Here is a 15,282-nt window from a genome sequence, read left to right as displayed (position 1 = left end):
GAGGGGGTGGGGGGCAGACAGACAACGAAACAAAGCAAAACAAGTAGACAGGCAATCAGTAGCATCATAGCCTAGTGCAAGGAGAGGACCTGGGTTCTAATCCAGTTCCTCCTCTTGGCTACTGTGTGACCTTGGGCAAGTCACCTAACTTCTCTGTGCTTCAGTTCTCCTGTTCTACCTCCTACTTACACCACAAACCCCATGCAGGACAGGGATTGTGTCCAACCTAATTCATATATCTATCCCAGTGCTTAAATCAATGTTTGACACACAGTAAGTGCTTAACAAATACCATAAAAAAAGTAAAAGCAGCATGGCCTAGTGGATAAAGCACAATCGTGGGTTCTAATCCCTGCTCTGCCATATGTCTGCTCTGTATCCTTGGGAAAGACCTCATCTGTAAAATGGGGATTAAGACTGTGAGCCCCATGTGAGATATTGTACTTTTCAAGCATTTAGTACAGTGCTCTGCACACAGTAAGTGTTCAAAAAATACCATTGAATGAATGAATGTAGAATAATTAGTTGATTAGCTTACATGTACCCCAGCAATTAGGAATAGCATTTAGTAAGCACTTAACAAATTACATTAAAAAAACCCAAGTCCATACTAATTGATTGTAAAACACTCTGTGCTAAACGTTAGGGTGATATAGTATAATTCATTCCTTCAATCGTATATTTTGAGCACTTATTGTGTGCAGAGCACTCAGATCACACCTAGTCCCTGTCCCAAACATGGCTCAGAGTCTAAAGGTTTGGGTCAAGAATAAGCATTTCACAAGCATCAGTACTGTGGGTGAATCTGAGGCACAGAGAAGTTAAGTGCTTTGCCAAGGTTCACAGAGCAGGCAAGTGGCCAAGCCAGAATTAGAACCCTTTTTTCCAGAATTCTAGGCCAGTGCTCTTTCCACTAGGAAAAATTGCTTCCTCTTTCTCTCTGGGCCCCAGTTTCCCCTCCTCCTCTTATGTCACATTTTCCTTTTCCTCCTGCTTAAATCTCCTGTGTCACTACAGTCTCTAAGCCCTGTGGTTCCTGGCCCATGGCAATCAGACACTCCTAATTTTCCCCACTGAAGAAGGGTTGTGCCCTCTGGGGCCACCAGTCTCCAATCACCAGCCACCCCTGGGAACCAGTTGCTTCTCGAAGAGAGGTTCCCAAATGTGACCAGAAGATCATTTTGTTGTGACACCCATTCTGGGGACCCATGGGCCCGGAACCAGATCTTCTCCAGGGCCCTGTTCAGAGCTTGAAGGAGCCCTGGGGCCAGGCAGGGAACTGATGGAGATGGAGTAAGTCAGTGGAGGGTGTGGTGGATCCAGAGTGGAAAGCTGCAGGGAGCCAAGCTGAATCAACTCCAGGAGAAGGAAAGTCACCCTGGGAGAAATAGGGCCTGGTGGGAAGATCTAGTGAGCCTGGGAAGGGAAGGGGATGAGTTCAGTGGGGGAAGGAGTGAAACTTTAAAGAATGATCACTGAACAAATGGAATGGTTTATTACTCTATCCATTTTACTTGTACATTTTTATTCTATTTATTTTATTTTGTTAATATGTTTTGTTTTGTTGTCTGTCTCCCCCTTCTAGACTGTGAGCCCGCTGTTGGGTAGGGACCGTCTATATATGTTGCTAACTTGTACATCCCAAGCGCTTAGTACAGTGCTCTGCACCGTCTCTAGATGTTGCCAACTTGGACTTCCCAAGCGCTTAGTACAGTGCTTTGCACACAGTAAGCACTCAATAAATACGATTGAATGAATAAATAAGATTGAATGAATGAATGAAAATGGTGGCTGGCCTCAGAGGGAGCACAAAATATCTTTGAGAACCAGAAAGGGAGAAGCAGTTCCTAAAGCATAATATTGAGCCGGACTGGTCCTGCCGAGAGGAGAGTCAACTGAGCAGCCATGGCCCAGAGAAGCAGCGTGGCTCAGTGGAAAGAGCCCGGGCTTTGGAGTCAGAGGTCATGGGATCAAATCCCGGCTCCACCAATTGTCAGCTGTGTGACTTTGGGCAAGTCACTTAACTTCTCTGGGCCACAGTTCCCTCATCTGTAAAATGGGGGTTAAGACTGTGAGCCCCACGTGGGACAATCTGATCACCTTGTATCCCCCCAGCCCTTAAAACAGTGCTTGGCACATAGTAAGCGCTTAATAGGTACCATTATTATTATTATTATTATTATTGTTATTATTATCATTCCAAGATCTGGAGTCGGGCTACCACAGACATGACAAGGACAAGAGGGGTGTTTCAGCACTGCCACTGGAGAAGAGAACTGAAGCACTGAATATGAGTGACCCACAGTCCCTACTTGGAAGACCAGTTTGGGTGACGGACCTGTCATTTCTATTCATTTTTTTCCCGTGACTTAAGTAAACCAGAATACAACAATTGTCACTTTTCTTAACTTTATTCATATTAAATAACATCAATAGTAACCACCATGTTGAGGGATCAAAGGGTAACTAGGGGAGCCATGAGGACCAGCCCCAAGGGACAAGAGAGACAGAGAGAGAGAGAGGAGAAGAGAGAAGGAGAGGGAGAGAATAGTCACCACCACTTTCCCAGGCTGGGGTGAGACAGCCTATCTCCTCCGCTGGTCAGATGAGCATCTAGTTTCCATTCCCTTGAGGAACATTCTTGAGGATCCAGGAGGAGTAAGTGGCCACGTCAGCATAAACTCCAGGGCGGTTTGGGAAGGCACAGCCTTCCCCAAAGCTAACCACACCAGTCAACACCCAAACTCCATCCACTGGGCAGGCAAGAGGGCCCCCAGAGTCACCCTGCAAGAGAACAGAGGGATGATGAGTGAGGAATGCCCACTGAGTAGGACCCAACCAGGGGTACCCGGGGCGCGGCCCCTTACACTGCAGGAGTCCCGTTGGCCCTCTGGGTAGCCGGCACAGATCATGCCCTCCAAGATGATGGGGCCCTCAGGAATCTCATCACCATTCCGTGGGGAGGGGCTGGTGGGAGAAGGCTGTTCAGTAGATGATGGTTGAGGCTGGTGGTAGAAGTTGTCACAGGCCTCACGGTAGATGAGAGGCACTTCGACCTTCTGGAGAGTTAGTGGAGGGGGCAGATTTTCTAGGGGAGAGGTGGAAAAGAGAGTCAAGGAATTGAGGTGGATGGCAAACAAACCTCATCCCCTGCTCCCATGGAGCAAAGCCGCCAACATGGAGGCCAGAGGGAAGGATGATACGTGGCTTTGCGGGTGAGAAAATGATAATGATAATTATAATGTGTGGCACAGTGGAAGCAGCATGGTGTAATGGTTAGAGCACGGGCCCACGAGTCAGAAGGTCATGGGATTTAATCCCCGCACCACCATTTGTCTGCTGTGTGACCTTGGGAAGTCACTTAACTTCTCTTTGCCTCAGTTATCTCATCTGTAAAATGGGGATTAAGACTGTGAGCCCCATATGGGACAGGGACTGTGTCTGACCTGATTACCTTGTATCTACCCCAGAGCTTAGAACAGTACTTGACACATAGTAAATGTTTAACAAATAACATAATTATTATAAGAATATAATAATTATTATATTAATAATTATATTAATAGTATTTGTTCAGTATTTACTACGGGCCAAGTACCATACTAATCACTGGGGTAGATATGAGGCCATTAGGGAGAATACGGTCCCCGTCCCTCATGAGGCTCACGGTCTAAGTAAAAGTAACAGCAGGTATTGAATCCCCATTCTACAGATGAGGAAATGGAGAAGTTAAGTGACTTTCCCAAGATAATCCAGAAGGGAAGAGACAGAGTTAGGAATAGAGCCTAGATCCTCTGGATCCCAGGCCAGCATTTTTTCCATTAGGCCAAGCTCTTTCAAAGAGTTCTGGAAAAGAGGCCGGGAAGGAGGATTAGCCATTGAGTTGGTGCCACTGATGCTGGGATGGATGGAAAGAGGGGAGGAGAGGACCAGGGCACTAAGGGGAGAGCTAGGTGAAATACAAGGAGGTGAGGCTGAGAACAGGACTTGGTTCCTGGGAAGAGAGCAGGTATAGGGAGGAGTCAGGGCTTGGGATCCAGGAGGTCCACTTTCTAATGCCCAGCAGGGCTGAGATCTTGGGGAGAGCAGGGGATGATGTGGGTTGGGTTGCGGAAGGGAAGAAAGCGTTAGGTTTATGACTGGAGCAGACTGCCTCACCTCCCAATTTTAGCCTTCCCCAACCAGTCACCCAGCAGGGTGTGCCAGAGGCAGGCCGGGAGGAGTTGTCGGCGATGCAGATGGGCCGAATTTTCTCCGTGAAGGACACTGGTTCTGAGAGTTCCAAAAGGGCAACATCGCTGCTGTCTTCGATGTTACCTGCGTAGCCTGGATGCGCCAAAATCTGTTTCACTTTGTGGGTGACACCATCAGAGCTGATGGGATCCAAGGTGTTTGTTCCCAGGACCACGGAGAAACGTGATGGCTCAATTCTGGGAGAAAGAGGAAGACCACAACAAGCATGGTTTCCCACACAGCTGAGTGGATTTGTTTTTTTTCCCAAACAGCAGAGAGGTGAAAGGATGGGGGCTTGTAGACTGTAAAACTTCTTTCAGGCCGTCACCACTTCGTCTTCTACAACTCACTCACCTAACTGCTTTAGCAGGTTGTGATTTCTTCCTCACTCTGTCACTCTCCCCTTCATTCTTGCAGTCTCCTCCCTGTCTAGGGGGGCCCTGACACCCTACCCTTCTCTTAGGGCCTCTTGCCCAGTGGCCACTTTGCCCCTAGCTCCCAGGGAGTGTCTTCTCCATTATAGCAAGCCAACAATCTGATCTTTTTCAAGCCCCAGTAGTCCTGACTCGACAACCTCATGCCTTTACCTAGAATTAGATACCTTCTTTCCCACTGCCCCTCTTCTTTTTTAGGGCAGGAAACTCTTGCAAGACTCTCCTAGAGCTGGGATGATCGTTCAGGAATGTCTTAAATTTTTTGAGGACATTCTAGCCCAATGGAGAAAACAGTCAGTTGTGCTCACATCAGGAGGGTCATGACTAAGCTCGTCTTTCACCCACCCCAGCTGCTTGAGCTCACTCTAGACTAATAATAATAATAATAATAATAATAATAATAATAGCATTTATTAAGCGCTTACTATGTGCAAAGCACTGTTCTAAGTGCTGGGGAGATTACAAGGTGATCAGGTTGTCCCACGGGGGGCTCAGTCTTAATCCCGATTTTACAGATGAGGTAACTGAGGCCCAGAGAAGTTAAGTGACTTGCCCAAAGTCACACAGCTGACAATTGGCAGAGCCGGGATTTGAATCCATGACCTCTGACTCCAAAGCCCGTGCTCTTTCCAAAGAGCCACGCTGCTTCTCACAACTGGGCTGGATGGTGCCCAATGCAGCTCCATTGAAGTCTCTGAGAACTCTGAAACTTGTGATGCAACCCTGAATGTTGGGAGACCTTAACCCTACATTCTGTTCTCCCCCACCCCAACTTCTCCTGCCCACTCTGGTGGGCAGAAAAGGGATGGGGTGTGGGCTGATTCCCTGGTTTTCAGCCAAGGCGATATGACCAACTTACTTGAATACACAGTGGGAAGCAGTGAGAACCCAGGAGTTGGTAAGCAGGCTGCCGCCACAGTAGTGTGAGTCGTCCAAAAAGAGGCTGACCTGCCAGGGCCATTCTCCATCCTTGGCATCCTCACCCCCGACTATCCGGTTTGAGTTGGGAGATTGCCCACAGACTGTAGTGAGAGACAGAGAGAGTCAAGAGCATGTCAGCCCCGACACTCCAGGACACAGGCATCCTGCTCCCCATCCCTCAGGCTCTCCTCCTCCCCAGGCATTAGTATGTCCCCCCCTCCTGCTTTTCTCCAGCTCTCCTCCCATATTTCACTTCCTCTTGAGAGCCCAGGAGCAATCCTGGCCCCAGCTCCTCTTCACCTATATTAAAGTTGGTCTGATTTTCTCCTTCTTCAGGGTTGTCCAAACTGTAAGCCCCAGCAAGGGGATGGGTAGAGCCTGATGGGACGAGAAGAATCATCCCTGCAGAGAGAAGAACCCAAGGAGAAGTTCACGAACCCATCTTGTATCCAAAAGGAGAATGGGGAGAAGCAGCTGCCATATATGGGTGATGGGGTCTCCACAGTCCCTCCCCGGGCAGATGATACAGGAGTCAAGCTCAGAGAAGAGGACTCCTGGGTATGGCCCCAGGAAGTCAGCAGGGCAAGGAGTAAGGACAAAGTACATGGTTTCCCCTGAAGTGGCACAATATAGACACCAATGCATTTAGATTTGAGAGGCAAGAAGGGGGACTGAGAGTTCTGGGAACACCTGAGGGTGATGGGAAGGGACAGTGGGGTAAGAGGGGGGTTGAGGAACTCCTGTGACCCACTAGAAGGTCCAGAGGGGAGTGATGACTCCTGGTCCCGGGGGAAAGCCAGGGTCTCCAGAATTTGTTCTGAAGGGGAGAGAAGGAATCACGGAAAGAGACTCTTGATACTCACCAAGTGCAGACACCAACCCTAGAGCCCAAACTTTGTAGGTCATCTCCATGGCTGCTGCTCACCCCGACTGCAATCCGAGTTCCAAGGGGGCTCAATATAAAGTCCAACCAGGGCCTTCCCACCCCCACGCCCCACCCAAACTCCACCTTCTTTTCCCATTGCCCCGCCTTCTCCCTGCTCCTGATCTCTCCTTCCCCATTGCCCTCCTTCTAAGTGTTCTACTCCAGAGCCCTCTCTGCTTTGTCCCCTACTCAGTCCAGTCAGACCACACCACCAGCCCCCTCTCCCTGCTGTCTAGGAAGCCAGACCCCCGAGCCTGGGAACAGAGGGAAGAAAGTTGGGGACCAACCTGGGACTGAAGCAGGCAGACAACCTATGGTTGGGGGATGAGAGGGCACAGTGTGTGTGGAAATATGGATAGAAGCTGGCCCTGGATAAGCCGAAAGCACCCCTGGGCTATTTGCCTCTAGGTGCTCTACTCTGAGGAAGTGTATTTTTCTTCTGGGGCCTGGTCCCAAGATTTTCCCTACATTTTTCCATCCCCAGTGTGACCTAAGCCAAGGTCTCCTTCGACCTTGGGATGGCCATATGATTGGTTAATTCCTCCAATTTCCTTCCTCCTTCCTGGATTGGAATGGCTGTCCCCCAGCCAGCCTCTGGTCATGCTTCTTGAGTGCCAAGGCCCTTGTAGGTCCAATTCTAGCCTCTGACAGGGGCACAGTCATATCTGTACTTTTTCCCAACTCCTGCCATAACTGGCACAACTATGGTTGTGGGCTAAGGCTGGCAGAGCTGGTGGAGGAGAAGAGAAGGAAGAGCAGGAGAAGAAGAAAGAGGAGGAGAAAGGAAGAATAGGAGGAGGAGGAGGAGGAGGAGGAGGAGGAGAGGCCAGAAAGGCTTTTGTCTTCTCCCAAAGCTTCTCCCTCAGGATTTCTTCCACCTAGCCCTTCCCCAGGTTCTCCTACCAAAACCCAGATAAGTGGGATGGGATCTCTTTCAGCCATTGAAAAGGCAGGAATTCTCACAACTGTGCTCAAAGAGCATGGAAACAGTGTCCTGGTGCTCTCATTCTGGGGAGGGAAGGAAAGAGCTACCAGCTGGGGACTGTGGCCCTCAGATTCCTCCAAAACCCAGTTCCAATCCGTAGAAGTCAGGCCAGCTGACCTTCATTCCTGGGTGCCAGTTGGGCTCACCTGCCATTCCTCGAATTCTTCAAATTCCTCCCACAAGCGGGTGATCTTCGCCACCATTTTCCCTTTTTTAAAAATTTTCACTCCTTTCCACTGTCCTCCACCCCCGTTGCCACTCCTCCTTTCCCTCTTTCATCTTTGCACTCCTCCTTTCCTCACCCCCAACCGTTTTTCTTGACTCCTTTCCCCACCATCCTATTCCATTTTTTTCCTTTCGTACTAATCCCATTCCTTTTATTCTTTCCTCTCCTTTTCCCTAATCCCTTTTTTCCCTCTCTCTCTGAAGTCATTCCTCTTCCCCTCTTCCCTTTCCCCTATATTCCCTACCTAACCTTCTCCATTTTCTCTCTCCCTCTCCCTGTCCCCAACTCCTCCTCCCCAAAGCCCTACCCTCTCTTCCATCCACCTTCTACTCCAAGGGCCCTCAGACATTGAACGAGAGCATTGGGAACTTTGGGGCTCACAGGGGCAGGCCTGCAGGGGCAGAATCTACCCAGCAAAAGGTGGTTTCATTGAGCTGTGACTGGCTTTTGTAGCAAAAAGGAGGAAGAGACAGCAGGAGAGAAGCAGTATTGCCTAGTGGAAAGAGCATGGATTTGGGAGTCAGAGGAACTGGGTTCTAATCCCAGTTCTGCCACTTAGCTGATGTGTGACCTTGGGCAAGTCATTCATTCATTCCAGCCTATTCATTGAGCATTTACTGTGTGCAGAGCACTGTACTAAGCACTTGGGAGCATACAATACAACAAAAAACAGATACATTCCCAGCCCACAACTCTGGGTCTTAGTTCTCCTGTTCTACCTCTTACTTAGACTATGAGCCCCATGCGGAGCAGGGACTGTGTCCAACCTAACTTGCTTGTATCTACTTATCTGCCTCAGTTCTTTAATCAGTGTTTGACACACAGTAAGCACTTCAAAAATACCTTAAAAAAAAGGACAAGCAGCAGGGCCTAGTGGAGAGAGCATGATCATGGGTTCTAATCCCTGCTCCACCGCTCGTCTGCTGTGTATACTTGGGCAAGTCCCTTCACTTCTTTCTGCCTCAGTTACCTCATCTGTAAAATGGGAATTAAGACTGTGAGCCCCATGCTTGACACAGACTGATTAGCTGACCAGCTTGAATGTACCCCAGCGTTTACTAGAGTGCCTGGCACATAGTAAGTGCTTAACAAATAACGTAAAAACCCCACCAAAGCCAGAGGACACTGGTCCCTGTCTTAATAGTTTCTCCCCTTTGGGGTGTCTGGTCTTAGAACATGAGGCCTGCAGCAGTCCAACCTGAAGCCTAGCTCAGTACATCACCACTCTTTTCCTACCGAGCACAGTCAGATGCTGCTATCGAGCTAGGTTCTTTTCTGTTCTGCTCAGTTTAGCTACACAGTTGCTCTACCCTGGAGCCAGGCCCCACTGCACTGTTCTCTCCAGCTGCTGCCCTGCCTTACCCATAGCCGGCTGCTCCTTCCCCCAGGGCCAGATCTAGGCTGGAGGTGATGAGGACTGAAGAAACGTCTGGCTCTCACGGAGAGAAGCAATACGGTCTAGAGAAAATAATCCAGGCCTGGAAATCAGAGGATGTGGGTTCTAATCCCAACTCCACCCATGAGGCTGCTGGGTGACCTTGGGTAAGTCATTTCATTTCTCTGTGCCTCAGTTGCCTCATCGGTAAAATCAGAATTAAGACTGTGAACCCTATGTGAGACATGGACTGCGTCCAACCTGATTATCTTGTTTCTAACCCAGTGCTTAATACAATGCCTGGCACACAATAAGGTCTTAAATACCATATTTTTTAAAAAAGCATTTATTAAAAATCCCTTCCCCAAAGAGTCAGACTATTATCTTCTGAGGTACCCTGAGGCTCTGGTGTCCAGCAAGAAGACCAAGGCCCCTTCACTTCTGCCACTGCCAGGTTGTCCCTGGACTTGTTGCCTCCCCTAAAAATGACAAGAGCACTTTTGCATTGATCTGTAATTTATTCTAATGTCTGCCTCCCACTCTGGACTGTAAGGTCCTTCAGAACCAAAGTTCATTGTAGACAGGGAACATACCTACCAACTCTGCATATTATACTCTCCCTAACTCCAAACAGTGATTGAGTGTTAACTGTAAGGTAGAGCACTATAAAATTGTTTGGGAGAGTACAATAATAAAAAGTTGATAGACACATTCCCTGCTGACAGTAAGGTTTCAGTCTGAAGGGGAGACAGAATTAATATGAATAAATGAATTACAGAGACAACTTTCCTCCTACTTAAATTGCGTGCCCCAAGTGGGACAGGGACTGTGTCCAACCTGATTATCTTGTATCCACCCCAATGCTTAATACAGAGAAGCAGTGTGGCTCAGTGGAAAGAGCATGGGCTTGGGCATCAGAGGTCATGGGTTCAAATCCTGGATCCGCCACGTGTCCTACGGTGACTGGCCCATGGCAATCAAACATATTTTGATTTGCCCTACAAATACAAATAATGATGGTATTTGTTAAGCACTTACTATCTGTGAAACACTATCTTAAGTGGGGGGATACAAGGTGATCAGGTTGTCCCATGTGGGGCTCCCAGTCTTAATCCCCATTTTACAGATGAGGTAACTGAGGCACAGAGCAATTAAATGACTTACCAAAGTTCACACAGTGAGCACTAGGAAAAATCGCTTCCAGTCTCTCTTTAGGCCCCATCTTCCCCTACTCCTCTTAGCCTACAATTTTCTTCTCCTCCTGCTTAAATCTCCTGGGTCTTTTAAGTCCTATGGGGACTGGCCCATGGCAATCAAACATATTCTGATTTGCCCTACTAAAGTAGGGTGGTGCCCTCCTGGGCCAGCAGTCACCACTCTCCACCCACCCCTTGACATCGCTACTACTTGGGGAGAGGTTCTCAAGTGCAAACACCACATCATTTTGTCGTGACCCCTAGCTTGGGCACCCATGGGCCTAGGCCAAATTCTTCTCAGGGGACCTGTTCAGAGCTAGAAGGAGCCCTGGGGCCAGGCAGAGGACTAATAGAGATGGAGCAGGTCAGCTTGGGGGAAGCTGGATCCTGAGTGGGAAGCAGCAGGGAGCCGAGCTGAGTGGGAGGAGCTAGGCCTGGTGAGAAGATGTGGGGCCTGGGAAAGGAGGGAGGTATGTTGAGTGGGAGGAGGAGTGGAACTTTAAAGAAGGACCACTACCCAAATGTGATGGTTGATGGCCTCAGAGAGAGCACAGAAAAATCTTTGAGAACCAGAGAAGGGGAAGCTGCTCCCAAGAACAATATTGAGCAGAACTGGTCCTGCCGAGAGGAGAGTCAGCTGGGCAGCTGTGATCCATCACCCAGAGGTTCAGAGTTGGGAGACCAGAAACAGGACGAGGACAGGGAAGGAGCTCCAGTGATGCCACTTGAGAAGAGCCTTGAAGCGTGGAATCTGAGTGAGCCACAGACCCAGCTTGGAGGCCCAGTTTGGGTGACGGACTATTTCATTTCTATTCACTTTTTTGCCTCATCTTAATCAAGAATACAACAACTGTTACTTTATTTGTTTTTATTAATATAAAATAATATCAATATTAACCAACATGTTGAGGAGTCAAGGAATACTTGGGAAGCCATGAGGACTGGCCCCAAGGGGTGAGAGAGAAAAAGAAAGAGAGAGAGAAAGTGATGGGGGGGAGGGGGGATGGAGAGGAAAATGGAGTGATGTGCCCCCACCACAATCCCGGGCCCATTTGAGATGGTTTTTCTTCTCCACTGGTCTGATGAGCATTTAGTTTCCGTTCCCTTGAGAAACATTCTCGATGATCCAGGAGGCATAAGTGGCTACGTCAGCATAGATTCCAGGGTGGCTGGGGGTGCCGCAGGCCAGCCCAAAGCTTACCACACCAGTCAGCACCCAGACGCCATTCACTGGGCAGGAAAGAGGGCCACCAGAGTCACCCTGCAAGTGAGCAGAGGGGCATAGGGTAAGGAATGAGAAGGTTGCCCACTGAGTAGAACCTAACTAGTGGGACCCGGGATGTGACCCCTTACATGGCAGACGTCCCTCTGACCCTCTGGGTAACCGGCACAGATCATGCCCTCCAAGACGATGGGATCTTCAGGAACCTCATTGCCGCCCCGTGGAGAAAGGCTGGTGGAAGAAGACTGGTAGGGCTGATGGTAGAGGTCATCACAGGCCTCGCGATAGATGAGAGGAACTTCGACTTTCTGGAGGGCCACAGGAGGTGGCAGAGTTCCTAGGGGAAGAGGAGCAAGAGAAAAGGCAAGGATTTGAGCTGAAAGGCAAACCTTACCCTTGGCCCAGCAGAACAGAACTGGGGATGTCAGGATAGAACAGGGGAAAAGATGACACATGTCTTTCAGGAGAGAAAATACTGATAATAAGAAGTATAATGATGATGGTAATAATAATAACAATAATAATAGTAATTATGACATTTGTTCAGCGCTTAATATGAGCCAAGCATCATACTCATTGCTGTGGAAGATATAAGACCAACAGGTTGGACACAGTCCCTGTTCTCATGAAGCTCACAGTCTAAGTTAAAGGGACAGCAGGTAGTGAATCCCCATTCTACACTTTAGGAAACTGAGGCAAGGTGAAGTTAAGTGGCTTGCCCAAGGTCACCCAGAAGGAGCTGGAATTAGAATATGGGTCCTCTGACTCTCAGGCCTGTGCTTTTTCCACTAGGCCATACTGTTTCAAAGAGATCTGTAAAAGAGGCCTGGAAGCAGGTTTAGCCATTGGGTTTGATGCTGGGGTGGATGCAAAGAGGGGAGAGAAGGACCTGGACATTATGGGGCGAGCTTGGTGAAATATAAAGAGATGGGGCTGAGAATAGGACCTGGTTCCTGGGAGGGGAACAGGGTATGGGGAGGACTCAAGGCCTGGGACCCAGGTGGTCCACTGCTCAGCAGGGCTGATTGTAGGGAAAGCAGGGGCTGGGTTGCAGAAGGGGAGTTAGGGTTAGGATTCTATCTGGGGCCGGCTTCCTCACCTCCAAACACTGGACTTCCCCAACCAGTTGCCCAGCAGGGAGTGCCAGAGGCGGGCCGGGAGGAGGCATCGGCGATGCAGATAGGCCGAATCTTCTCCGTGAAGGACACCGGTTCCGAGAGTTCCAACAGGGCAATATCGCTGCTTTCTACCACATTACCCGTGTACTTTGGGTGCACCAGGATCTGTTTCACTTTGTGGGTGACCCCATCAGTGCTGATAGGATCCAAGTTGTTTGCTCCCAAAATCACAGAAAAACTGGAGGGCTCTTCTCTAGGAGAACGAGGAAGCCAGGAAAGAACATTCACCCAATAGTGTATAACAAGCTTGGTTTCCCACCCAGATGAATGTATTGTTTTTTCCACATAGCAGGAGGAAAGAGGAAGGGGGGAATTCATAAACCATAAAGCCTCTTTCAGGCCCTCACCACTTCTTCCTTCACAACTAACCCCCCCCCCCCCCATCACTCTGTGACTCTCCCCTTACTCCTTTGCATTCCCCTCCCCATCCATGGGGCCCCTGAACTTCCTCACCACACCCTGCCCTCCTCTCAGGCCCCCCTTCCCAGTGGCCATTTTGTCTCCAGGTGAGCACCTTCAACAATCTCTTCTTTTATAAGCCCCAGGTATCCTGACTCACTAAGCTCCTGCCTTTATCTAGGACTAGAAACCTTCTCTCCCATTGGCCTTGTTCCTCTTTAGGGCAGGGAACTCCTTCAGAGCACCTAAAAAACTGGAGTGACTTCATCCTGGTTAAGGAGGACTGTCTTGAATTTTCTGACTGCCAGAAATCTGGAAGTTGTGCCAGATTGGGATGTCCATAGCTAAGCTGGTCTTACACCCACCTCAACCAGTTGAGCTCACTGTAAACTATTGGTTTGCCAAATCTGGGCTGGACTGTGCTCAGGGCCAGCTCCATTGAGGTCTCTCATAACTCTGGGACTTGTGATGCAACCCTAAATGCTGGGAGACTCTAACACTTCACTTCTGGCCTCCCCACACCCCCAACTTCTCCTTCCCACTCGGATAGACAAGAGATAGGGTGCTGGCAGAGGACGGGAGGCCTGATGCCCCCATCTTTAGCCAACTTGATATGGTCAGCTTACTGGAATACGCAGTGGGCAGCAGTGAGGACCCAGGAGCTGGTGAGCAGGCTGCCGCCACATTGGTGACCATCGCCCTTAAAGAGGCTGATCTGCCAGGGCCATTCTCCATCCTTGGCATCCTCACCCCCGACCACCCGGTTAGTGATGTGAGATTGGCCACAGACTGTAGGGAAGGAAAAAGAATCAAGGGCGTGCACCCCAATCCCACAGGACCCAAACGTCCTGCTCTCCACCACTCAGACCTGAACCCGCTCCCCTCGCCTAAGCATGCTTCTTCTCCCGTTTTCCTCCAGCTCTCCTCCCAAACTTCACTTTCTCTTGAGAGTCCAGAGAGTCCAGATCCTCTTTACCTATATTAAAGTTGGTTTGATTTTCTCCTTCTCCGAGGTTGTCCAAACTGTAAGACCCAGCAAGGGGATGGGGGGAGACCGATGGGACGAGAAGAACCATCCCTGTGGAGAGAAGAACCCAAGGAGGAGCTCGCCAACTCATGTTGCCTCTGAAAGGTGACTTGGGGAGCAGCGATTGCTAGAATCGGGGAGGGGCAAGTGAGTCCTCAGGAGACAGGGCCTCCTGCCAAGTGATGAAGGAGTCAGGCTCAGAGAAGAAGACTCCTGGGTTTGGCCTTAGGAAGTCAACAGGGCAGTGGGTAAGGGTGAATGAAGAACATGTTTTCCCCTGAATTGGCACAAGGGCCTATAGGCACCAATGCATTTAGATTTGAAGGGAAAGAGGGAGGTCTCAGAGCTTAGGGAACATCTGAGGGTGACGGGGAGGTCAGCGAGGTAGTGAGGAGTTGGGAACTCCTGGGCCCAACTAGAGGGTCCAAGAGGGGGGTGGGCACTCCTGGGCCCAACCTGAGGGACTGGAGGTGAGTGGGGACTTCTGGTCTCAGAGGAGATCCAGGGACTCCAGAATTGGTGATGAAAGTGCTGGTAATGCAAGAGTCCTGGAAGAGAGAGAGGAAATTGTGGTAAGGGTCTCTTGATACTCACCAAGCAAAGACACCAACCCTAGAGCCCAAACTTTGCAGATCATCTCCATGGCTGCTGCTCACCCCAATTGCAAGCCGATTTCCACAGGGGTTCAATATAAAGCCCAACCAGGGCCCTCCCACCCTCACGCCCCACCCAAACTCCACCTTCTTTTCCCATTGCCCCTCCTTCTCCCTGCTCCTGACCTCTCCTTCCCCACTGCCCTCCTCCTGGGTGTTCTACTCCAGGGCACTCCCTGGCCTGTCCCCTACACAGCCCAGTCAGCCCACACCACCAGCCCGTCTATTCTTGCAGCCTAAGAAGCCGGCCCCCTGGGCTCTGGGAGGAAGGAAAGAATGTTGGGGACCTGTCTGGGTCTGAGGCAGGCAGACTCCTGGGGTTGGGGGATGAGAGGGCCTAAGGATTGGGGGAATATGGATATCTGCGTTGGGAAGAAGCTGGGTCTGGCTAAGCCAGAAGCTCACCTGGGCATCAGTCTCTGGGCGCTTAACTCCCTGATAAACTATTTTTCTTCTGGGACCTGGTCCCTGGGTGTTCCCTAGATTTTTCCGTTCCCATTGTGGTCTA

General features: G+C 49.8%; 2 protein-coding genes across 2 annotated transcripts; both read right to left on the bottom strand.

Annotated features, from left to right (window-relative positions):
- Positions 1-2,613: 2,613 nt before the first annotated feature.
- On the bottom strand, positions 2,614-6,500 carry LOC119942894 (serine protease 33-like). The gene is made up of 6 exons (XM_038763933.1): positions 6,452-6,500; positions 5,889-5,990; positions 5,527-5,689; positions 4,159-4,430; positions 2,868-3,088; positions 2,614-2,784 (listed from the first exon to the last, which is right to left on the bottom strand). The coding sequence occupies exons 1-6, from the start codon at positions 6,498-6,500 to the stop codon at positions 2,614-2,616; spliced, it is 978 nt and encodes a 325-aa protein (XP_038619861.1).
- Positions 6,501-11,385: 4,885 nt separating this feature from the next.
- LOC119941804 (serine protease 33-like) lies at positions 11,386-14,764 on the bottom strand. Its single transcript, XM_038762305.1, has 6 exons — positions 14,716-14,764; positions 14,071-14,172; positions 13,721-13,883; positions 12,617-12,888; positions 11,649-11,854; positions 11,386-11,556 (listed from the first exon to the last, which is right to left on the bottom strand). Exons 1-6 carry the CDS (start codon positions 14,762-14,764, stop codon positions 11,386-11,388), a joined length of 963 nt encoding a protein of 320 aa, XP_038618233.1.
- Between the last annotated feature and the right edge of the window lie 518 nt (positions 14,765-15,282).

The sequence above is a fragment of the Tachyglossus aculeatus genome, chromosome 21, assembly GCF_015852505.1.
Source record: "Tachyglossus aculeatus isolate mTacAcu1 chromosome 21, mTacAcu1.pri, whole genome shotgun sequence".
Taxonomy (NCBI): domain Eukaryota; kingdom Metazoa; phylum Chordata; class Mammalia; order Monotremata; family Tachyglossidae; genus Tachyglossus; species Tachyglossus aculeatus.
The sequence above is the reverse complement of the archived record's forward strand: the minus strand, read 5'-3'. Positions and strand labels throughout refer to the sequence as shown.